The sequence below is a fragment of the Gouania willdenowi genome, chromosome 5 (genome assembly GCF_900634775.1).
Source record: "Gouania willdenowi chromosome 5, fGouWil2.1, whole genome shotgun sequence".
NCBI lineage: Eukaryota > Metazoa > Chordata > Actinopteri > Blenniiformes > Gobiesocidae > Gouania > Gouania willdenowi.
The window spans coordinates 17925366-17950363 of record NC_041048.1 but is presented as its reverse complement, the minus strand read 5'-3'; the positions used below and the strand labels follow the sequence as shown (position 1 = coordinate 17950363).

Below are 24998 nucleotides of genomic sequence, written 5' to 3'. Positions count from 1 at the left end.
AGCTGGCCGAGTGCCGTGCTAACGTTAGCGTCGGGAGGTATGTAGACAGCAGTTACAATTAATCATAAGGTTTAATGTGCTTTGTTTTTTTTAGCTGACAGTGGATTGACCACCACCCTGCCATCAGAGGATCTCAACAATCCACACAATGGCTGCTACCCATGTCTTCCAGAGTCCATGTTAGAGTCTGAAATTATCTTCAGTCCTCCTGTACAGGCTGACCCTCAGCTGCAAAAAGGACCCCATCAGACCTCATATGAACATGTCTTACAAACATCACAGCAATTACATCATGGGGTTTACCAGCAATCTACAGGTCAGCTGCATCCTGGAGCCTTTCAGCAACCCACAGCAGAGCAACACCCAGGCCTACACACTGTAAGTGTAAACAGTTAGAGTATCCATCCTTCTTATTTGTCTTCTTTCTTTTTGTTTTACTATTCTTTTGCTTTTCAAACAATGTCTGATCAGCATCATGGCAGTGATCCTGTTCTTTACAGAGATCCATCCATCACACAGTACTTCAGGCGTAGCAGTGTCTCAATGGCTGAGATGTTTCAGTGTAGCTCTAACTCTCTCACTCAAACCAATACCTGATGCCCCTGCCTTTGCTGTTTACGTTGACTAAATCAAACCCCACAGAGTCCAGTGAAATCCACACATTTCCTGTCCCCTATTGCAGCTCACAGTCGTCACAATTATCACCTCCTTTGTCTCAACAAGTCACTGCAATTCACCTCACCATATCCAAAGTATACAATGTCCCCAGTACCCTCATCACAGCAGGACAAGCTCATCTCTCTTCCTGAAGGATCCTTGGGGCAGTGCATCTTTCCTACATCTGCTCAGTCCTCTCCTGCCTCAAAACTAGACTCAGTCAGAGCTCCTCCCCTGTCCATGTCTCCATTGGACACGCAACCCACTCTATTTGTCTCACTGACCACCTCATTCTGGGGCCTGCTGTTTTCTCATGGCAGTGAAGGTATGACTGCTCTACTGGTAGGTTAGAGATAAGGGCTATGTGTTCACTACATAATGCCAAAGCGACAGCTTGCAGTAGCTTTCCTGGTGTAGCTTTACTTCTGTTATAACTACACAGAGCTAACAGCATAACGTAAGATTACAGCCAGTCACTGCTTTGATTCAATTTGTTTGTAACTCTTGTGTTTCCAGCTTGACATGCTTCTTAAGGCCCCACCTTTGCAATATGCTATATATTAAACAATAATATACATCTCTGCCAGCTGCTGCTATTGTTTTCATTGTTTCTTTTGTATTCAGATCTTTCATGAATTAAAGTCTGCACCAACATGCCTTTTTGTAATCCTTTATGCAATATCTGCTTTGACACTGACAGTATTCCCAGATTTCTTCTTCTCCTGTTTCTGACAGACAGATTCTGTGCCTGAGACACCAAGGCCTACATTACACCATGCACAGACTGCACCAAACTTCCATACTGCAGCTCACTCTACAGAGACAGCAGACCAACATAGCCAGGAGCAGGTATGCATTGTGTGTCTGGATTTGGTAAGCACATAATGTACTTTTTCTCTCTCCTTTTCCCTATATACTGTATGTGTGTGTGTGTATGTGTATGTAGAGAGAATACAATAATGTGATGCCTCCTATTCTAAACCAGTGCTTCTCAAACTTTGTTTTGGCCCAAGTACTCCATTTCTGTAATTTTTGAATCCAAGTAACCCCTTTTTACGATTAGAACATTTTCCTCAGAATTCCGTGAAAAAATAACTTTAGATCATAATGATGGAATGAAGGAGTGATAACATATTTAAAAAAATCTAGTTTTGTAAATAAGTGGAATGAAACAGTATTTAGTGCCATCTGAATAGATTTATTTCTATCATTTTTATCATTTACGGTCATCTCCCGCCTGATGTGGAACCAAGATTGACTCTTGTATTTTCAGTTCATGTTCTAATCAAGATCATTTCTATCATCATTTTGTGTTTTCGGTGTCATGTTGTGCATTTGTTGTTATCTGTCTTTTTTTTATTATTATTCAGTATATTTTTCCCTTATTTTGTGTGTTATTGTTGTCATTTTTGTGTGTTGTTGGTATTATTAAAATTATTCTCTCTCACTGTGTGTAGTTTTGGTGTCGTTTGGTTGTTTCTAAAGTGGTTTTGTATGTTTCTCTGTTATTTTTGGGCATTTTGTAGTGATCTTGTGTATTTTTTTCTTTGTCTTTGTTGTCTTTTTGTGTGTTGCTGATAATAGTATTTTTCTTTCTTAGTGAGTGTTTTTTTGGTGTCAATTTGTGTATTTTGTTGTTTGTTCTTTTATTATTCAGTATATTTTGCTCTCATTTTGTGTGTTTTGTTGTATTATGAGTTGCTGGTAATATTCAGTGCGATTATGATTTTTAACTTAAAATAAACATGAAACCTCATATTTTTAACGCTTTCATTTGTTAATTTTCTTCTTTCTATCTCAAGTAACCCCTGTAGTGCCATTGCATACCTCTAGGGGTACACAAACCCCCATTTGAGAAACATTGTTCTAAAGTAATGTATTTCAGAAGCTGTTGTTTTTCATTTGCATTTAATATATTATCTCAAATGTTCAACCTGTCTTTATCTTCTATCCAGCCTACATCTCATATGAGTCCCTCTGATACATCTACCAGTTTTCCAGAGTCTGCACACAGTGCCAATCCGACACTTCAGCCCTTATACGTCACTACACAGGTAAGTTATAGTAACATTAGGCACAAAATAAATAAAAATACATGAACAAGTATTTGGTTATAGCCTTCGACGAAGTGTAGTTTAGTTGCCTTTGTGTTTTTGATTTCATTTTTGTTGTTTTTCCCCTCAGTATTCCACTCCATATCCTGTTATGCAGACAGCCGGCCACAGCTGGCCTATACAGGTGCTGGTCATGAAATTAGAATATCATGAAAAAGTTGATTTATTTCAGTAATTCCATTCAAAAAGTGAAACTTGTATAATGTATACATTCATTTCACACAGACTGACATATTTCAAGTGTTTATTTCTTTTAATGTTGATGATTATAACTGACAACTAATGAAAACCCAAAATTGAGTATCTCAGAAAATTAGAATATTGTGGAGAGCTTCAATATTGAAGACCCCTGGTGCCCTGCAAAGGCCTTTAAATGGTCTCTGTCTAGTTCTGTAGGCTACACAATCATGAGGAAGACTTCTGACCTGACAGTTGTCCAAAAGATGACCACTGACACCTTGCACAAGGACGGCAAGACACAAAAGGTCATCCCTAAAGAGGCTGGCTGTTCACAGAGCTCTGTGTCCAAGCACATTAATAGAGAGGCGAAGGGAAGGAAAAGATGTCGTAGACAAAAGTGTACAAGCAATAGGGATGACCACGACCTGGAGAAGATTGTGAAACAAAACGCATTAAAAAATGTGGGAGAGATTTACAAAGTGTGGACTGCAGCTGGAGTCAGTGCTTCAAGAACCACCACACACAGACGTATGTAAGAAATGGGTTTCAGCTGTCGCATTCCTTGTGTCAAGCCACTCTTGAACAAGAGACGGCATCAGAAGCATCTCGCCTGGGCTAAAGACAAAAAGGAATGGACTGCTTCTAAGTAGTCCAAAGTTATGTTCTCTGATGAAAGTAGATTTTGCATATCCTTTGGAAACCAAGGTCCCAGAGTCTGGAGGAAGAGAGGAGAGGCACAGAATCCACGTTGCTTGAGGTCGAGTGTAAAGTTTCCACAGTCGGTGATGGTTTGGGGTGCCATGTCATGTTCTGGTGTTGGTCCAAGGTCAACGTTTCCATCTCCTAGGAAGTTTGAGCACTTCATGCTTCCTGCTGCTGACCAACTTTATGGCACACAGTGCCAAAGCTACCAGTACCTGGTTTAAGTACCATGGTATCCCTGTTCTTGATTGGCCAGCAAACTCGCCTGACCTTAACCCCGTAGAAAATCTATAGGGTATTGTGAAGAGGAAAATGCGAGACGCCAGACCCAACAATGCAGAAGAGCTGAAGGCCACTATCGGAGCAACCTGGGCTCTCATAACACCTGAGCAGTGCCACAGACTGATCCACTCCATATCACGCTGCATTGCTGCAGTAATTCAGGCAAAAGGAGCCTCAACTAAGTATTAAGTGCTGTACATGCTCATACTTTTTATGTTCATACTTTTTTTTTGTATCGGTCTTAAATAATATTCAAAAATTTCTGAGATACTGAATTTGGGATTTTCATTAGTTGTCAGTTATAATCATCAAAATTAAAAGAAATAAACATTTGAAATATATCAACCTGTGTGTAATGAATAAATATAATATACAAGTTTCACTTTTTGAATGGAATTACTGAAATAAATCAAAATTTTCATCATATTCTAATTATATGACCAGCATGTATGTCTAGTCCTTACTATTCACCTTCATCTTGTCATCCCTCTCGTCCTCTATCCCCTCATGCTGCTTAACCCCTTCCACCCACCCTTTGCATCCCTCAGACAGCACTGTCAACACCTCAGGACATGCTCAGAGTGGTGTTCCCTCATCCACTGCTTGGCATGCCCATGCGGTCTCCTGTAGTGCCTCAGCAGCACAGCCACTCTCCCATAATCCAGCCCAACCCTGGCTACCATTTCATCCTTCCCTTAAACCTTTTTCAGGTACTATCCACTCCTCACATTGATCACAATACTGATCATGAACTGGCTGACATGTCTGTCCAGGTGGGGGGACTTGAATGATACTTTGAACATTTTGCTAGATGTACTTATTCTTTATACAGGGGACTTTGGGAGATGTCCACCCAGTTCAGATTCCACTCTGGGGACATGGAGCAGATACAGAGTCTACAGCAGGTGGCCCAGACCTCACTAAAGCTCCTAGTCCTTCTACTCCAGACTCAGACGTTGCCTCAGCCTCCATCTTAGCCACAGCCTGTGCTGATAGTCAAGCTTCAACACAAACTCCAGCACTGGTGCACAGACAAAACATCTCAGCCCACGCTGACGCTGCACTTCAAACTTCTGGATCAAGAGATCTTAAATCTTTGACTTCAATCCCAGCAGATGCTTCAGTCACAGTGCATGATTCTCCTACTGCTAAAGTTATTCCAGTATCATCATCATTGGATTTCCAACAAGCAAATCCCGCATCTATATGCTCAGATAAACCTGGAGCCACATATAAACTGAAGCTTTCAGCAAAAGATTTGGACTCAGGCCCGATCCCTCACACTCTGGTTCAGGCTGGAGCTCCTGCTTCTGCACTGGTCCCAGCAGTCCCATTGCCAGAGTCTGATGGCTCAGCCATGGATCTCCAAACTCAAGAAACCTCATTTGCATCAAGCACTGTTCAACAAGAACCTCCTTTAGAGGTACAAACCCATACACATACACATTACTTAAAATACATTTGCTCAGTTGTATAGAAAGATGACACTCGTGTATAAAAAATTAATCACTTTTTTCGTCTGCAGGATGTGTTTCAGGAGAAACCAATATCTCTACATTGTTATTTATATGACAGGTATGTTTTAATATTCCTGGTTTCATTGACTTTGTGTCATCCAAAGGGAGTTAATGTGTTTTCTGCTCTTCCTTTGACAGTGTGAGCTCTGACATAGCATCTGGTAAAGAGACAAGTGATGGTTATGATAGTCTAGCCAGTGGGGGCAAAGTTGATGGAAAACACAAGAAACATCACCGCAAATCGACTCGCATGCGTTCCAGGCAGGAAAAGACAAGCAAACCCAGGCTCAGCATGCTCAACGTGAGTCATTCTGCATACAAAAACCAGACTCCAAAGATTTGGAAAATTGGTGTTTATAACTTTGAATTTGAATCACATGTAACTGCTGTTCACACAGGTTTGCAACACTGGTGATAAAATGGTTGAATGCCAATTGGAGACTCACAATCACAAAATGGTGACATTCAAATTTGATTTGGATGGAGATGCCCCTGAGGAAATCACCACGTACATGGTTCGATCTTTTATTTTTTGTCCTTCTATTACTATTTCATCACCTGGTTACAACGAAAGGTTTATTTTCCCAAACTTGTCTGTTTTCTAGTTTTAGCCCTCTGAAAAGTGACTTTCTGAGCCACTCTCAAAACAGGCTGATTGCATATTAATGAGTGGGCGTGTCTATAGACAGGACACTGACTTCCCTGCATGTCTCGCTCTTTTACGAGCACATTACAGTAAAACACATGGCTATTGTAGGTCCGTCTCAGTGCTCAGGGTCCGTGTTTATCTCAGCAGCAGTCATTCAAACTCTCACCGGAGTGTTAAGCTGATTAGTCACGCTTCAAACTCCATGAATAGTGCATTTAAGGTGATAATCATTTGTTTTGTGCAACCGCTGCGTCGCATTGTGTCACAAACACGCCAGATCTGCGATAAGTGGCGATATAATAGGTCTGCTCCAGCTACAGCATTGCTTCCCTCTGCTCCTCAGTGAGGCGTTAAATGCAGAGAACACATTTTGTGTATGTAGCTTTACAAATATGACAAAAGTATCATATATATTCTTTTTCATTAGAACGGCAGGTTACACAGAAGTGCCCGAACACATATCACTGGAGGCGCGTTGTACAATCAACAACATAGCATTTTGCATGTCTTGCTCTGAGCGATGACATTGCGAAACACCAAACTCCACCTCGGGGATGAACGCCCCCCCCCCCCTCTCGGATGTCTCCTGTCACCGCTCAGAGGAGGTCGGCCTATGTACATGACTCCTGTTTTGTTGTCACGACAAGAGTTGAATCTGAACAGCTTTTTCTGCACCGTTTTACCAGTAAGTGTGCTGCAGAGACCATCCAGGAATCACTTGTTTTCCTCATTCTGGGAGTTGTCCGGCTCACGGAGGACCAGTTTATAGATGTAGAGACCAGAAAAAACGTCTTTTTCATAATATGGAACCTTTAAGACATATTATTTCAATATGTGCAGGTGGAGAATGGTTTTATCCTACCGTTAGAGAAGGACATCTTCATCGACCAGCTGAGAGACTTAGTGGATAAAGCTGAAGACATGCTGAATGAAGACATGGAGGGGGAAAGGAATACAACTCTCAGTTGTAGTCCTCCACAAAGTCAGATGTCTGAAGGTGTACTCAGAGAGGTAAGGCATTTCCATACACCTACCACACATTTACTTCTATCTTATTACATCTCTAAATCTCTCTGTAGGGTCAGCAGCCAGGAGCACCTCAGGCTGTGTATCAGCAAAATGGTAAAACTAATCTTTTATTTTGTAGGTTTCTAGTTTATTTGCGTTGCTTATTGGTCTTTGAGTAAATAATTTTGTGGCTTGCAGTTCTCCATACTGGAAAGAGATGGTTCATAATCTGCCCTGTGGAGGAGAAACCCACTCCCAGTCAGGAACCTCCCTCTGATGGAACCACTGCTCAGTCCCCTGAGACCCAGCACACTGACAGTACCACAGCAAGGCCCTCCACATCCAGAGGTGACTTTTGGGCCCACACAGAAATTTTAACCTGCTATCTTGATGTCTCTGTTAAAGACAGCGCCATCATGTGGCTGTCATTTGAAGTACAGCTTAAAGTTATTTTACAGGGCCTCCACTGTTTGGTTCCCGATCATTTTGGCTCATGTACCCCTCTTACATCTTTGTAAAATCATGTGTACCTGTGTGTACCTTCTCTATAATTTCATATGATTTTTCATTTGTGGGACAACAGGCTCCCCTAAACCCCTAACTGTGTCTCGAACATTGGTGATTCTACAAAATAATGAGTTGAATTTATTGTGGAATTTATTTATTTATTGAAATACCATGCAACGTTTATGTGATTACTTCAATAGTAAGTAAATACGGTATCCTTTGTAAAATGTAGTCTACAGCATAAAATAACCCCGTTTCAATAAATTAGAAGAAAATATAGTATTTTATTGAGCAATAGTACTTTAGAGTTTGTCAAAAAAAATAGCCTAAAAAGGAACTAGGAACATTACCCCAATATGTTTTAAATTCATTGTTAAATCTCTCTGAGTACCCCCTGCAATGTGCTCCTGTACCCCCAGGGGTACACGTACCCATGTTTGAGAACCACTGGCCTAAAACCTTTGAAATGTCCTTAGAAGATCTGTGCCTAACAAAACGCATTATTTTGCACCATATTAGTTTTATTAACTTTTAAAAATGGGACTACTTTAGCATTTGAGGACCTGTCATATTGAAATTACTTGATTGATGATGCGAAAAGTCCATTTAGCCATTTGTTTTCTATTGGAGTGAAGCATTTAGACTGATTTTTGGATCATTTAGCAGCCTGGTTGCTCTAAAAATTCAGGAAAAGTTAAAGATGCCGATGTTTACCGAAACAAAATCTGTGACCTTAAAAACTGTGACCGCAGGGGGCGACAGTTCCAACTCTTCTATTTCGTAGAAGGCATGAAGCAGAGAAGAAGAGCTACCTAAGGGACCTTGTTCTCCCTTAAGTCATGTTTTTAGATTTAAATACAAATCCTGCTACTGTTTGTGATTTTCTACCATTTTGCTGTCATATTGCAGAAGATGGGTCCTCCTCTACAATGTCCGGCGGGAGTGGAGGCTTCTCCTATGATGTGTATGCATTCTGCAGTCCTCCAATATTGCCCAACACAGACCCTCTCCTTTTGGCCACTCTGTCACCACCCGTGTCAGCACCTCCAACTTTGCAGTCAGTCCCCTCAATGGAGCCAGAAGCCACTTTAGTGCAGCCCAGTGTGCATCAAGCACAGCCAGCCAGAGAGACCTCTCTCCCAGTGGAGGAGTTACTGGGATCCACTTTGGGCTCCATTTCTCCAGTCCAGCCAGTGCCTGATATGACGTGTCCAGTCTCTCTTGCTGACGAGGTACCCTGTTGCCCTCTTGCCATCCCCATGTCTCTGGATGTAAGCATGTCACAGGGCGGGTCTCCCCTCAGTCCTCTTCCCCTACAAGATCCCAGTTCAGGCCAGGAGCCCCAGGCTGTATCCTACAATCCTGCAGTTCGAGGTGACCGGCCTCAGCAGCCCGTTGTGCTCCACCAGCCTTTTTCTAATGTCGGAGTGGCTAAAGTGTGCTCACTCCCCCAGAGCCCGGCGCCATCGCATCATGGCGCAGGGCCAAGTGAGTCCGACAGCGAGGGGCGGCTGGGCCGTGGGGGTTTTGTGGACAGCACTATAAAAACTCTGGATGAAAAATTAAGGAATTTACTCTACCAAGAATATGCACCAATGTATCCTTCGAGCAGTACTGCTGAAACTCCAGGATGCGGAACAGAGTACATTCAGTCTCCTCCCGGTCCAGACAGTTTGACAGGAGGGTCAGGAAACAGCACCCCAGGGCCAATTGGGGATTTACGCTACAGGACGGGAGAACAGCTGGTAAATAAAAGCTTACTATTAAAAGCTTATAATAGAACAAAAAACAATGCAGAATATAAGACATGAGAAATAATTTTGTGGAAATGAGCCATAAACTAGGATTTGAATACTGGCCTTTATTTCAAGCACTGATACATTGATTTTCATGTTTAATCTGGTTTACGCTTAGTGTGTAAAATTGTGTTTATAAATCAGGAATGAATTACATTCATTTCTATATTACAGTAGAATACAGTCAAAACAATGAAACTCATCCACCCACAATACAACATTTATTTTGGGTTTATTTCAGCCAAGACTATTGCAACAACACATCAACAGTCGGGTAAAACTAACCGGTTTAATCCCACAACAACAACAACAGAAAATGTCCGTAGCTGCGCTCTTGTTATTTATTGAGCCCTTGAGCTCAATAAATGCTCCCTTTAAAATTTTTTGACCAGACTTACAAAACTTAAACTCCTTAAACTTTGGCCGTGGTTATGGACACGTTAAACGTATCCATAGACTGCCACTCTATGCATATGCAGCGCCTCTTATTGGCAAGTTTAGATCACGTGATAGGTGCACCAGGTGACTTAAAGTTCTGTCAGTTGTATTTTAGCTCATTTTTATTTTTAGCCACCCCACTAACCCTTTTATTTTAGCCCTAACCCTATCTCCTTATTTTTGTCGGATGTGTATTTTTAAAGATGGAATTTGCCGTGTTAAATATGTTAAAATTAAAAAAAATATATATGTCAAAAGTGGGATTCAAACCCACGTTAGCGGAAGGAAGAATCCCTGAGTGCGGCGCCTTAGACCACTCGGCTATCCTGATACGATGAAAACACAGGCACATTACACTTATGTAGAAAAGGTCAAGAAACGTACCCGTAGTCCCGGAGGCTATGGCTACGTTGAACGTATCTCTAGACATTTACAAACATCTACTTTATCAAAGGGATGTACGATTTTTGGATGATATCTAATGTTCCAATCTATACAACTAATTTGGCCAATGCTGATACTTTTTCCTTCACAGCTAATTGCAGAGACCATCTAGTTTTTGTAGTAGAATTAACACACACACATGTTTTCTGCATACACTATAATATTGGCCAGCTGCCAAACGCAGACATAAGACAAAGATGAAAATGATGATACATCAGTAATAAAAAATACTTCAAATTTAGCATTTCAGTGGTAAAAACGGCATTTTTACAAAACAGACCAGAAACAACACAAAAATAAAACCAAGCGAAGGTTTTTGAGAAAATGCCAGTAAGCTGGAACACAGAGAAACAGGCAGCGTAGCAGTGAACACAGCTTAAATACGCCTGAGAGATGACTTGATTAGTTGCAGCTGGGAGACAATGCAATACAATGTTAAGTTATTCCTCTGCTTTGTACATTTGTCAAACATAAAGAGGACAGATGGATGATACAAAGAAACATATATTTGTACTATATTTGCCTTGTTGGGAGCAATGGTTTATCCTCTGCTTGCTGATTTCTTTTTTCCCCACACAGCCTCAAATCCCGGAGAGAACAGACAGTTTGAGCACACTGAGTGACTCTGCTGTGTGCGGTATGTCAGTCTTCTCCTCAGAGTCCCACCATACGCATTTAGGGAAACACTAGGTTGTCTATGATTAGGAACCGTAAAACTGAAAATGTGATTATTGTTTCCTGATCAAAACTCAAAGGTTTTCTAATTGTTTCTAATGATAACTCTGCAAAGTGATTTACGTTACTAACTTGTAGGTGAATTTTTTAAAGAAAAACACTGACAAGCTATTGCGAAACAATTACCACGACACTGAAACATAAACATCCTTAAAGGTGCAATCCGCAACTCTCAGAGGGGGGACTCAATGAGTCTGTTTTTTTCACACAAAGTTTGATGTAAAGTTGTCCTTACATAGTGACATCTTTAGTAAATAGACAAAAAGTCACTTTTATAAGAGTTGCAGACTGCTCCTTTTTAATAGCAGCTTTATTACCACAGTTAGTAACAGATTAATGATGTGTTGCTCTGTTGTAGTCAGTGACTACAAATCTTTTTGGCTTTACTTGTAAACTTCTCACAGAATAGGGGCAGACTGTATCTTAAATTCTCATTAAACTTCCTTGTTACTGTTACTTGAGACCTAGTGATTGATGTTTCTATAATTTTCAGCAGCTTCTTTGCCACGAAGACATGTTCCTCATTCTGCCTCCTGCTCTGGAACAAGAGGTAGATTTAAGGTATGAAGGCCAACAATGAGTTAAAGTTGCCTTTATTAAATACATTATATGACAAGAATATTACTCTAAAGTTTGGTTCTTAATCTAGATTTTTATCCCAGCAGATCATGTCTATTCCACCTGAATTGGCCAACAGAAGCAACATGGAGCAGAGCAGCTGGGGCAGTGCTGCTTCACCAGCCCACCCTGTCTGTTACAACGGAGACAACCTTCAATCCGAAGCCATGGTTACTTCCACCACCATTGGACGTTTCTCTGTGGTCAGTGCTGAAGACGAGATCGCACAGACAACACCCTGCAGCCGTTACTCTGCGCCACCTGACTTCTATCTGGACACGCCACCTTCCATGACCAAGCAAGACTCACTTCCTCATGCCATGACCTTGACCTCTGTGACCATGGACATCCCCGACCGCCCTCGCTTCCTGTCCTCGGACTCAGAGGCAGAGAGCAGCCCGGCTAAGCTGGCTCCAGCGACCCCATCCCGACAGTGTCGCTCTGAGCGCCGAGGGAGTGACCTCATGAAAAGGGCCGTGGCCTTCCTCCGTCGCTCTGGTCGCAGTAGTAGTCTGCAGAGCTCTGACTCTCCCAACAAGCATGCAGGGGTCCACGGCTCTAACTACGCCAGCAGTGATAATGACTCAGAAATGGAGGACTCGGATGTAAAGAGAGAACTACAGAGACTCAGGGAGAAGTAGGCAAAGCATATATTTCCTATATAGAGCTGAGTAAAAAAAAATCGATTTCATTTAAATTTTCCAAAATCGTTTCATAGGTGCTGCAGTCGATTTTTATTTTTAATTTTAATACTGTCACTCCAGTAGTCTCACACTATAGTCTTGCATTAGTTAGAGTGCATTCAGTGCAAACATGGCGGATGCAGACGAAGCTCCGCTGTGTAAGCCGCCCCAACTGAAAGAGTAACTAAACCCCAAAACACTTTTTCTGCTGAATACAAATGTATTTGGGTATGACTAAAATGTTGGACCGGAATCAATCAACAGCACAACTTCAAGTCAAAGTATTTCAATTTGGCAAATTTAGTTGTAAAATGTCAGAGTGACTGCCCTCTATGGGTTGAAATCTGGCTATTTCAATTGATTTTCTTCTATTGGCTGAGAACAAGATCATGTGGGACCATCTTGCATCACAAACAAGCACCGTTAGCCCCAGCTCTTTCATTAAAAACTAGCACCTCTGGGCTTTACAATCTGTAGGGAGTTGGTTGGCTAGAGAAGAGTGAATAGAGGGGTATATTGAGTAATGAGTAGCTAGATAGATAGATTGCTTTTTATTGTCCTTGTACAAGACAAGTCATACAACAAAATTTATCTTGTAATAGTGTTACGTCACAAAAAAATGCAATGGTACAGCAGTGCAAATGCCACATAGTGCAACAGTACAAATAATGTTTATCGTTTGTATATTTCCTTAGTGTGTGTTAGCGTTGGGTGGCAGAGGGGGGGGAGTGGCGCATGTATAGGTTCAGTGTGGTGACAGAGCTTGTGGGGAGCTACTGCAAGCCCAGGAACTGCCCCGGGCCCGCAGATGCAGCCAGGCCAGCAGAAGGCCAGGGAGCCCCAGGCAACCCCCCCCGCGGCCGAGCAACCCCCCAGATGCCCCCAAGATCCCAGGCCGAGAGGCAGCCACCGCCCCCCACACACACATCCGAGGAAGCCCCAAGCAGCCGAGCACCCAGCGCATCCCCCCACCGACCCCAACCTCCAACCCCAAGGCCCCCCGCAGCTCCTCTCTCATGTTGTACTTCCTGAGAGTGCTCCTGAGAGAGCAATGGGCTCAATATACATCCTTGTGCGGAGCTGGTGCTCAATGTGCGGGTGGAGGACAGGTATGGTCCAAGTTTGACTGACTGTGGTCTGTTGGTGATAAAGTCCTTAATTCATGAACAAGTGAGAAGAGGAAGTCCCAGAGCAGACAGTGTGCTGACCTGGATGTTGGGAATGATACTGTTAAAGGCTTAGCTGAAGTCTACAAAGAGCACCCTAGCATAGGTGTCTCTGTGTTCCAGATGACTCAGCACAGTGTGGAGGATGATGGATAAGGTGTCCTTAGTTGATCTGTTTGTTTTATATGCAAATTGGTAGGGGTCGTAGGAAGGAGGGAAGCAGTCTTTGATGTGTCCCAGGACCAACCGTTCCAGGATGACAGGTGTGAAGGCCACAGGACGATAGTCGTTTTGACAACCAATAGATGATTTCTTTGGCACAGGGATGATTGTTGAGGTCTTCAGACAAGCTGGGACAGTGGATTGTGACAGGGAGAGATTGAAGATTTTGGAGAAAACCTGGGAAAGCAGGTTTGCACAGGCCTTGAGTACCTTCCTGGGAACACCGTCTGGTCCAGCTGCTTTCCTGGAGTTCACTCGTGCCGCATTCTGTGCCTCCACAATCAGAGGATCGTAGCTAGGGGCTGACTGGGACAGGGGGGGTGTGGTGGGAGACTGCTGGGCTGGAGACTCAAAGTGTGCAAATAACATGTTCAGCTCTTACACCACTGCAGCTCTTGATTCCACAGCTGTGTTGTTCTGTCCCCTGAAGTCAGTCAGCTGCTGGATCCCCAGCCACATCTGTCTGGGATTGTTTTCGAGGGGTGGTCTTCAAGTTTCCTCTTGTGATCATTGTTGGCTTTCCTGATGCCTCTTCTCAGATTGGCTCTAGCAGCACTGTACTGTTCTTTATCGCTGGACCTGAAAGCAATATTGCGGCTTCTGAGGAGTGACAACCTCACCAGTCATCCAGGGTTTCTGGTTTGTATAGCATAGCATAACATAGATTGGAGATTGTAGATTTTATAGTATAGACTGGGCGTGTCTTAACTGCTTCAGAAGCCCTGCCCATAATCAAGGCATTTTTTAAATTTCCTTCCCAATGGCAGGTCAGGAGAAAGCAGGGGTTTAGTTACTTTTTAAAGCACTTCTCAGTTCCACATGGAGCTGTTAATCAATGCTCACTTATAGCTGTGAGATGAGGAATCCAGTCCCTCCTCCTATCTTTTATCTTTCACACAAATCGTGTGGGCGGGGGTACACCCTGGACAGGGCGCCAGTCCATCACAGGGCAACACAGACAGACAACCACTCATTCACTTCTATGGGCAATTTAGAGACTCCAATCAACCTTACAGTCATGTTTTTGGATTGTGGGAGGAAGCCGGAGTACCCGGAGGAAACCCACGCAGCACGGGGAGAACATGCAAACTCCACACAGAAAGGACCCAAGTGTCCACCCAGGACCTTCTTGCTGTGAGGCGGACGTGCTAACCACTAAGCCACCGTGCGCCCAAGTTTGGAACCATCTTTTTAAATAAGTACAATTTGAAAGATTGATTAATCACTACTGAATCGAAACCAATCGTGATTAATCGATTCAAAACCCTATTAATCGGGATCAAATCGATTCAGGAAATATGCCATGATAGCCAGCTCTATTCATATACAGGTATAGTCTGACGGTGATTCTGTGAATGAAATGTTGTAATTAATGGCTGTTTTCCCTCCTCAGACATCTGAGGGAGATCTCAGAGCTGCAGGCCCATCAGCGAGGCGAAGTAGAGCTCCTTTATCTGAGGCTTGGCAAAGTTCCACCTCCTGGTCTCGGAGTTCCAAACACTGCTTCACATTCCGGCCATAGGAAAAGATCCAGCAGACACAGACTGAAGCCAGGCAAACTTCTCAGCCCACTGGTTCAACAGTTTAGAAATGTAGCAAACAAAACCAGTGAATCCAACAGATCCTGTGAGTCCCTGTTCCAAAACCACCAGGCAAATCTTTCCCAGCACTAGTTGAAAGTGATACTGTTGTTCTGCTTGCATGGGTTTTCAGGTGAGCCCACGCTGAGTTTAAACGGCTCTCCAGCCAAAGGCTCTGTCCTCACTCACAGCAGGCCAAGGTCGGGCACCAGTCACCTGCCCAGCTCCACAGAGCCAGTGCAGACTCAGCAGCCGTGTTCTCTCAAAGGCTCCCTGTCGTCTGATAATATCCACACAGGAGCACATGGACACAGCACCGATGCACAAGCTTCCCCCGAACAAGGTGCAGAGCATCTGAAGCTGAAATTATGAATTTAACACTAAGGGCCTGTACTAAAAATCTAGATTTCCTCTTATTGCGCTAACTTCCGGGATTTAATCGGTGTGTGCTGTCCTACGAAGCTGGATAACTTCTTACGGGACTAAATCATCATGGTAACTTAGGCTGAACGACAAACCTGGTTGGGACCAGGTTTGGTTCTGACTAGGAACTGAGCGAGTACTAAAGTTCCACGTCCTGACCTATCAGTTCTCTTAGAAAATGACCTGCCCAATAAAAGGTGGATCATTCTGTGAACACGTCACTGTGTGGATCTGATCTGACAGCTGACAGGAGAGAGAATATTTAGGCATTGATGCAATCCTTTCATTGACCCGATCGCATCCTATAGGAAACATATATGGACTGACCTATATTAGTCAGTTGATAAAGCCTGCGTGTTAGGTGTTTTCAGACCGATAAATTCATTAATTCATGCATTCATGTACTCTGGTGACACAGAGTCTCAGTCCTGTAAGATAACCCAGGCTGTATAAAATACAAATATTGTCCACCTTATGATGTTGTAGGCTGAGTTGTATGAACACAGCATCAGAGCCACAGACAAAGTAGAAGTGAAACTGATCAGTGTTTGTTTATTCTCCGATGAATTGATGTTGTATAATCTCACTAATTTAAGCATTAACACTCGTCAATTCCTGCATTCATTCCTTGCTGCTTTTTCTGGAGAAACAATGTTGTTTTAAAGAATTACTCCTCAATTGTAACATAAGTTGCTCTACAGTTTCTTCGTGATTGTGATTGGTCTGACGCTGCAATCTCCACCCCTGTCACAAGAGTGCACACGTAGCCAGGCTGAAATTAACTCACTTAACTTAGTTGACTTAATATAGTGATTCGTAGTCCAGCTTCTCTCTGACGGAGAATGTTTGGATAGGGGAAGCCCACCAACAGCTTCACTAATTTAGCTTCGTAGTACAGGCCCTCAGTAGTTGTTTAAAAAACGTTCCCACTTCATATGATTTTTAATGTAGCGGTGTGTATTTTTCTTACTCTGTCATCTTCTCCCTTTGATTATGCTCCTCTACAGGCTGGTCTAATAACCCTCAAACATCTGAGAAAGGGACCTACAAATCCACGAGCAAGCCACGAGCTAGATTTCTCAGTGGGCCTGTGTCTTTATCTATCTGTTTGTATCTTCTCTTTTCCCACATAGTGCTTTTTTCACTATTATTTCTATGCATCTACTAGTGGCTCACAAATGGGGTTTTTTTTCTGTTTTTTGCTGTAATGTTCTGCAACCCATTTGATTCTTTTCCTCTTTGCTTCAGTCTTACTTTGCTCCTTGATGTGGTTTCTCTTTTACCAAATATATTAAAATATATGATTAATTCAAGCTCAAAACAACAAAGTAATACCTAAATAACACAGTTTATATATCATTTTAGGAATGATTGGTGTCAATCAATTTTGTTACAGACATAGACCAAAGGGTAACACTTTACCTGAAGTTTTATACATAAGGCTGACATTACGCTGTCCTTAGCGTGAAGAAGGTGTCATGAAGGCTGCCATTAAGTGTTGTTTGCTGAATTGTGGCATCTTTGGAGCTATGTTGGCATTTTATGGGTTAGGATCTAGTGGGGTTAGGGTAACGAACGACACCAGTGTAATGTCAACCTTGTGTATAAAACATCAAGTAAAGGGTTACTGACCAAAGTTTGTCCTAAAATATAAAGGAAAGTTCAACAGCTTGGTTGCTTTTCATTGGCCTTGTTTTCCACATAGGAAATTGGATTTGTAGAAATCATCCACTTGTATTTGTGTGCAGTTATTGTTCTGATTGGTTTTCTATTTCCTGCCAATAAGATAAACAAGTATTGAAATAAGTTTCTGCATGCAAATGTAGCTAAAGCATTTTTATCTCATAATGCTGCACCTTTAAGTAGTTCTAAGATGAACCACTCGCATGATAACTCCATGGACTGTCTTGTTTTAAAATGCTGATTTCTTCTTTTAGTGTTATTACAGTGTCTAAAGGCTTTGTTCTGCCTGGCATTTTGTCATTGAGTCATACATTATCATTTAAACAGCAGGTTTGCTAAAGCCTTTGTTTTTTCTTGTAGGGTCTACGTTGAAGCGTCTGTGTTTGGGCAAAGAGCGAGGCAACAGTATGTAAAATTACAGCTTTTGCTTTAATGATATGCACAGAAACAAGACAGGAGCACCTGGTTTTCTGAATGGATTTGGTTACAGACTGATTGAGCTGCATTTCTTACCTGTGATGATAGTCAAATAACTCTTTATGAGCAGTTCGAGTTGAAAAAGTGAACACCCAAAAGTGCTTCACCTACTTTATCCAAACGATTCATGGCGTGCAAAGGCGTTTCTACCTGTAGATGGACTATGTAGTTACAAAGTGTCGTATGAGTCACTAGTGAATGAGTCCTCGGCCTGTTCTGAGATGAATGAAATTTACCATATGTCATCTCTAATATTGTTGTGAGAATAAAATAAACTGCTATCATAAGCTTTTGAGGTGTAAGTAAGTTACGTAGTGTGTGACATCACCTGAAAGTTACGTAGGGAAATATTGACAATTTCACGCCATTCAGCAGGTTTTTGTTTTTTATTACGTTTACTGGATTAGCAATCTCTACATCAGTGGTTCCCAAACTTTTCATAGTCCCTTACCCTTTCAGACATTTAACCTGAAGCCATGTACCCCCTACTCCTGCATACTTAAAATACATAATAATGTTATGTCATACAATGCAGCCCTACAGTGAATTGTGTCCCTGAATGTTACTTATCCTGTTGAGGAATAATATACAAATTAGAAAAATTATAATAATCTGTAAGCACAAGAAAACTTCTTATTCACAAATATCACTTGATTTATTTAATTAATTTGCCTACTGGCATTTTCAGTGAGAAACAAATCTCAAAATCTACTAAACATTTGTTGATTCAACATATAGTACTAATATTCATAATAATACAACATATTCATCACCCAGGAAATGTGAAATAAAACTCGCTACAACTTGAGGTTGAGAGGATGCACAAAACTCTGCAATGTTTGGCTGAATTTGAGAGAGTCTGAGTCTTAAATCTTTCTCCACGCAAAGCATTGTTCTATATTTAGTTTTTATGTTTATCAAAGCTGAAAATCCACTTTTACACAAGTACTGTATGTGGTGGCTAAAGGTTCAAACATACTTGGGCGTACATCAGCGGAGCGGAGTCCATGCAGACTCTGCAGGAGTGCGCTGGGCCAATCACCTGCATTTACTGCCGCCCGAAAGTTGTCTGCGTACCTGGTGTCACACAAAACACTGCTCAGCATGTATTGACCCGCATTAATGTAACACCAACCTGTATTTCACCCACCCGGTGAAACAGAGCAGGACAGATGAACACAAGCTTAGAGGAGAGACTAGAAGACGAGCTATGACAGTATCAACACCTTTAAAACAACTCCCAGGAGTACGAGGACTACAGAGAAGTGCTAAGCATCAGAATCAGAATCAGAATCAGAATCAGAAATGTTTTATTTGCCATGTACAGTTTTGAGGACAGTACAAGGAATTTGACTTGGTGGTTGGTGCACAAAACAAGCAACAAAAAGAAATAAAAACAAAACAACAAATCATGGGACATGTAGGATTTTAATGGAAACTACTGGTGGTGTATGGGTATTTAAGCTTTGAGAAGATCTTATAGTCAGCGCAGATTTTGTTGTGCGCGGGGTCCGCTGGAGTATGTTTGAGCCAAGCACGTTAGGCTAACACGAAGCAATGTCTTGTCATATTTGCGCTTTTTTGATTAGATTGGTTCACTGTCACCACTAGATGGCAGTCTTAGGCCAATGTGTGATTTGTAGCAATGCATGGAGGCTCCTGACTGCTGCTCTATTTATATTCTAGTTTCCAATGTTGTCACACTGTTATTTTGAATATTTGCGTACCCCACTTTGGGAAACTTGGCTCCACATCATCTTGCATAGGACCGCCACAAAGCTAGAAAAAGCACTGATATCATGATTGTGTGTGTCTGCGTGTGTGTTTGCGTTCCTTCCAGGATCCGGAGCTTCAACGTCAGGACAGCAACTTTCAAGCGGAGTCACACCTCCTCCTCACCAGCCAGTGATGAGCCTGGCTCACGCTCAGGCCAACAACAGCAACAACAAGACAGGAACGTACAGTAACACCTTTTTGAGTGCCATTGAGAGAAGCCTGCCAGAAGACTTGCATAGGCTGATGGAGGACTGGGCCCAGGAGGTTCTTATCGTCACCCATAGACCACGCACCAACTCTCTGAGTATCAGTGGGCGGAACCTGTGGGAACACGCTGTGCCTCAGCCACAAAGAGCTCTAAGGAGGTCTTCAATTGTGAGTTTTATCTTTGCTACTGGTGTTACTTTTGACGACAAATTTCAATTTAGTTTTAAGTTTTAGGCTTCTGATGAAATTGGCATTTAGTTTCTTTAGTATCTCTCTACTAATAATCTATTTAATGAACTTCACCAAGGAGGTCATTATTTTAACTAGGATTATTAATTTGTTTATTTTTCTGTTAGCAGGATTATGTCAAAAGTACTTAAAGAGTAACTAAACCCCTGTTTTCTCCTGACCAGCCACTAAGAGTGAAATTCAAAAATTGCCTTGATTATGGGTGGGGCTCCTGGAGCAGGTAAGACACGCCCAGTCCATACAATAAAATCTCCAATGAACAATCTACTAGGCTAACTAGCTACTCATTACTCAATATACCTCTTTATCCACTCTTCTCTCTACTCACCACAGATTGTGGAGCCCACAGGTGCAAGTATTTATCAAAGGGGCGGGGCTAACAAGGCTTCCTTTGTGACACAAGATGGTCCCAAAATGTCACATGATCTTGTTCTCAGCCAATAGCAAAAATCTATTGTAATAGCTGGGTTTCAACCAATAGAGGGCAGTCACTCTGACATTTTACAATTAAATATGCCAAATTGAAATACTTTGACTAAAATGTTGAGAGTTAGTTAAGGATCAATCAACAGCACTACTTCATATCAAATTACATTTGTATTCAGAAAAAAAAATGTTCTGGGATTTAGTTACTCTTTAATGGATTTTGACCAAAAAAAATTTAACCAAAGGGTACACTGACACAAAAAAGGCTCAGATGCACTCACCAAAAATATTAAAACCTATATTTTCATTGATTAGAAAGCCTAACAAGGTAATCAATAGATGGGAAAGAAGAAATTAGATGAAAGATATTTGTTTTTAGTGTATTTTACGGCTGATTTAGGACTCGTTATAAGAGATGCTAAAGGAAAGCGAAGACAAGGGGAAGGTTAACATTTATTAGGTTGTTTATTTCAGGCTCAGCAATTGTGATTAATTGTAATTGAACTTTAGTAACTGATAATGTCATTGTAATTGACTTTCTGAGGATAAAAAATAATTGTGATTTATTGTAATTGGAAATGCTGGTAACTAATTGAAAACGTAATTGTAACTAAAAAATTACCCCAACGATGGTGACTTGTTAGACACCATAAATTAACAAATAAGCTGATGTTTATGTTCATTTATGTGGTTTGCAGACTTCGTTCACTATTAACACTTTCTTATGTACTGATTGTAGGTGACATCATCATCCCCAGGCTCAGAGGCTTGTAGTGTGCAGCTGTCATGGCCTGACAGTCCTGGATCAACAGTGATTAAAAGCCCTCGTACAGCACCCCAACCCTGTTATCAAGCACCTTTTCCTTCGATCATGGCTTTGTCTTCACCTCGGGGCCCCCAGGGGCCGGAATCCTTGGTCCGTCCATCTTCAGAGGCCTTTGCCTTACTCGCTGTGCCCTCTGTGCAGGATGCCGAAAGTCCTTTTCCACAGTGGACTTTTCAGCTGAATGACCCCAAGGCGAGGACTTTCTAAATCAGTGTAGCATTATGTCTTCCAACTACCAAAAATTATATCTCATTATAGATGTAGTTAAGCTTACCTGCAAATAGTGTATATATTTCATCAGTATGTGTGTAACTATATGTATATACTTTTCTGTTTAAGTTATATCACACACTTCATATCTTTGCAGCCAAAAGCTAAAAGTCTATTTTAACGCTTGTTTTAACTTCAAATGATCATTTCATACTTTCCAACCAACATGTGCTGCCATAAACAGTTGTTTTTTGTTGTTCACATCACATTTATAAATAGGCTGACATCTGTAAAAATGAACTCCTGTAAATAGCTCCACTAGTTTATACAGCTGTGGTTAAATAATCCATGCAGTTCCTGCTTGTCTTAATGCAGCACAATAATTAGCTACCTTTATACCATCACTGTGAACGAGTTGACATCCAGGTCACTGGGCCTAGTTTCTTATAGTTTCCTCTGCACTACCAGTGCATAGAGAGCTTTAATTCATCACTGATGAATTATTTCTGCACAAACACCTGAATAATCTTTAGGAGGGTCGAATAGACCAGGGGTTCTCAACCTTGAGGTTGCGAGACACTGGGAGCCTATTTTTGCGTATTTTTACTCTTTTTTTCTGCAACTACACCAAACTTGTCATATTTTAACCTATTTTCATCACTTTTTCTTGCCATATTTTTGCTCCTAATGCATTTTTGCTACATTTCTCTTATTTTTGCCACTTCGCCACCAAATTTCAAGGCCTTTTCTGCACATTTTTTCAACTTTCAAGACATTTTCGCCACTTATAAACCCTTTCCACCACTTTTCCCACTTAATGTTGCATAAGTTCACCCATTATAGTCACTTTTAACCTCTTTTCACCTTATATCATGCTTCTTTTTTGCCAATTTAACCACATTCACGATATGCCATGCCCATTTTTTGCCGGTTTAAACTTAATGTTTCTACTTCTGCCACTTTTAAGCCAATATTTAAACTTTGAATTTTTTTTTACCCCTTTTTTGTCCATTTTTGGCTACTTTTCCACCACTTTTGGACTATTTTTAAACCATTTTATTTCTGATTAAAACAAGGATTTACATAAGATGACTATATACTATGGCACAAATAATAATACACTTTCTGGATAACAGTGGATATTATTCCGATAAATAAAGAAATGTGGTTTTCACAGACTCGTAGAACAATAGACCATCATTTTAGTGACTTTATAGATGGGCCCCAAAAAACTTTCCCCTGTATTCCCCCTTATAGATGGCCCTGTTTCCACATAACTGCTCTTTAATATTCATGTCTGTTCAACCACCTTCAGGTACAGTGGGGATCCCCGGTCTCTGGCACCTTTATTTTGGGGGTTGCAGGTTGAAAAGGTTGAGAACCAGGTGGAAACTACACATACACACATGTGAGAGTGCCTTGAAAAGTCCTTTCTGTTTTTCTAAGATTAGTATTTAAGATTCAAAGCATATACATATGAGATGACATATTTAGGAATAGGATGATAACTTCAGGTTGAAGCACGTAAAATGAATTAGGTTGAAAATCAAGTATTTATTCTAAAGCTGCTTTTGGGTGAAAGGAGTCGATCCCATAATCAATTTAATGCAATCCGTAGCTTTACATATTGTTGCCTTTTGCGATTTTTAGAAGATTATTAAGGAACTGCTTGCTGTTCTTAAAGGTCACAGAGATTACTGCTTTAGAGACATCATTTTTCAGATGTGAAAAGGTGACAATATCGCCGCATTGTAACACATTTTAACAGCTGTGTTTGTTCCCAACCCACAACCCTGAACAGGAAAAAGCAGGTTGGAAGATGAATGAATGTTTGTTGTCATTATTGCTTAGTGGCATTGCTGCCTCACAGCTAAAAGGTCATTGGTTCAATGTCCAGCCTTCCACAATGCAAAAATTAGTTATTATGCAGTCTGTATGTCTGTAATTATCTGCTTGTATGTGTTAGCCTGGCATTGGACTGGCAACATCATCATGGTGTACCCCAACTTTTGCCCTGCAGGGATGAACTTCAGCAATAGAGGATGAACGTACACTGTTTATTAGATGAAAACAAATATTTCTGCTCATACGGCTTGTTATAGTACTTGATGATTACATCACTGTGTGTGCAGCAAATGTATCAAAGAGAGCTCTTCACATGCAATTATTGTAATTAACTGTGAATGCTGAATATGGCATTTGATGAAAATTAGAGACTGAAAGTTAGTTTTAGTCAGACCCTTTGGAAAAGCTGAAAGGACACCAAATCTAAGCAAAGAAACACCCGTTTAATTGTTTACTGATACAACAAAGTCCATCTGCAATTTAAACAACACTTACCACAACTGAAGAACATAAATATTAGTTTAATGATGTGTCATACTTTAAATTATTACACAGCATTGCCCTGCCCATCCATAAACATTGGGGAAATGACCAAATTAAGGCTCTGCCGGTCTAGATTATGGCACTGATCTATTTATTCATTAATGAGTGACACTACACAAGAACCTATGTTTGTGTTGAGATACCACATGTAATTTAAACATGGAACACGCAGCACTCGTGAAGAAAGAATTGAACTTTAGAGACCACTGGACCGTCACCAAAATCATTCGTGTTTGCACGAAGTGACAAGACCTTGAAACTAGCTTGTTTGTCTCTATGGCAGTATTTTTCGACCTTGGGGTCGTGACCCCATGTGGGATCGCCTAAAATGTGTAGTGATTGTTAAAAAAAAAAAACCATATATAAATCATTCAAACTATAAAAAAAAATTCTCAAATTAAAACAACACACAATCTCAAACAACTGTTTTCTATACTTTTTTTCCTCAAATATAAATCTACTGAAAATAAAATGCAGTATAAAAATATCTGAGCTTTGTGCATTAATCCTGGCTACTTGTTACATAGTATACCAAACATGATTCAAAACTCTCTGAGGTTGCCAGAAATTTGTGATTTCAAAATGGGGTCATGATTTAAGAAAAAAAAAATACTTGTTTCTATGCAGTTGTTTTCTCTGTTCTCTACACTGAAGCTTCTTTCTTCTGTATTCGCAGTCAAAGGTGTACAATTTATTTGTGCATCTTGTGTCAACTGTTTTATGGCTATTTCTAGACATTGTAAAGTAATATTTGAATAAAAGTTGTACATACTAGAAGACACTATTAAATTTCATTTTTGCTTGACAAGATATCATGTCTGTTAAATACTTCTTACATTAACATGTATTCAGAATATATTTTTCAAAATAATGCATTTTAAAAAATCATATTAACATTTTATTATAATGTAATATTGTATTATTTTATTGTAGTAATATTGTCCTATCAAAGCTTGCAAATCATGTGGAAAATTTTCTCTGCGTAGGCGAGGGTTTTAGGGGTAGTACAAAAGAGCAAGTTTACTTTTTAGAAAA

At 41.0% G+C, this 24998-nt stretch overlaps 1 protein-coding gene across 8 annotated transcripts in view; it reads left to right on the top strand.

The window, feature by feature from the left end:
* Positions 1-22646, top strand: part of wnk2 (WNK lysine deficient protein kinase 2) — a 37288-nt gene extending 14642 nt beyond the window's left edge. Inside the window, exons 9-30 of one of the 8 annotated variants that reach the window (XM_028446711.1) lie at positions 95-378; positions 1393-1506; positions 2613-2711; positions 2842-2895; positions 4484-4645; positions 4768-5358; positions 5461-5510; positions 5591-5753; positions 5851-5967; positions 6942-7112; positions 7181-7223; positions 7308-7457; positions 8526-9361; positions 10874-10931; positions 11523-11590; positions 11692-12284; positions 15112-15344; positions 15432-15641; positions 16729-16827; positions 17765-17809; positions 19722-20032; positions 21279-22646. In XM_028446711.1, coding sequence (XP_028302512.1) covers positions 95-378; positions 1393-1506; positions 2613-2711; positions 2842-2895; positions 4484-4645; positions 4768-5358; positions 5461-5510; positions 5591-5753; positions 5851-5967; positions 6942-7112; positions 7181-7223; positions 7308-7457; positions 8526-9361; positions 10874-10931; positions 11523-11590; positions 11692-12284; positions 15112-15344; positions 15432-15641; positions 16729-16827; positions 17765-17809; positions 19722-20032; positions 21279-21572 — 4745 coding nt within the window. In that variant the 3' untranslated portion in view covers positions 21573-22646. The remainder of the gene's footprint in view (positions 1-94; positions 379-1392; positions 1507-2612; positions 2712-2841; positions 2896-4483; positions 4646-4767; positions 5359-5460; positions 5511-5590; positions 5754-5850; positions 5968-6941; positions 7113-7180; positions 7224-7307; positions 7458-8525; positions 9362-10873; positions 10932-11522; positions 11591-11691; positions 12285-15111; positions 15345-15431; positions 15642-16728; positions 16828-17764; positions 17810-19721; positions 20033-21278) is intronic. The other 7 variants (XM_028446718.1, XM_028446714.1, XM_028446713.1 and 4 more) reach the window with 7 other exon arrangements.
* The last annotated feature ends 2352 nt before the right edge of the window (positions 22647-24998 follow it).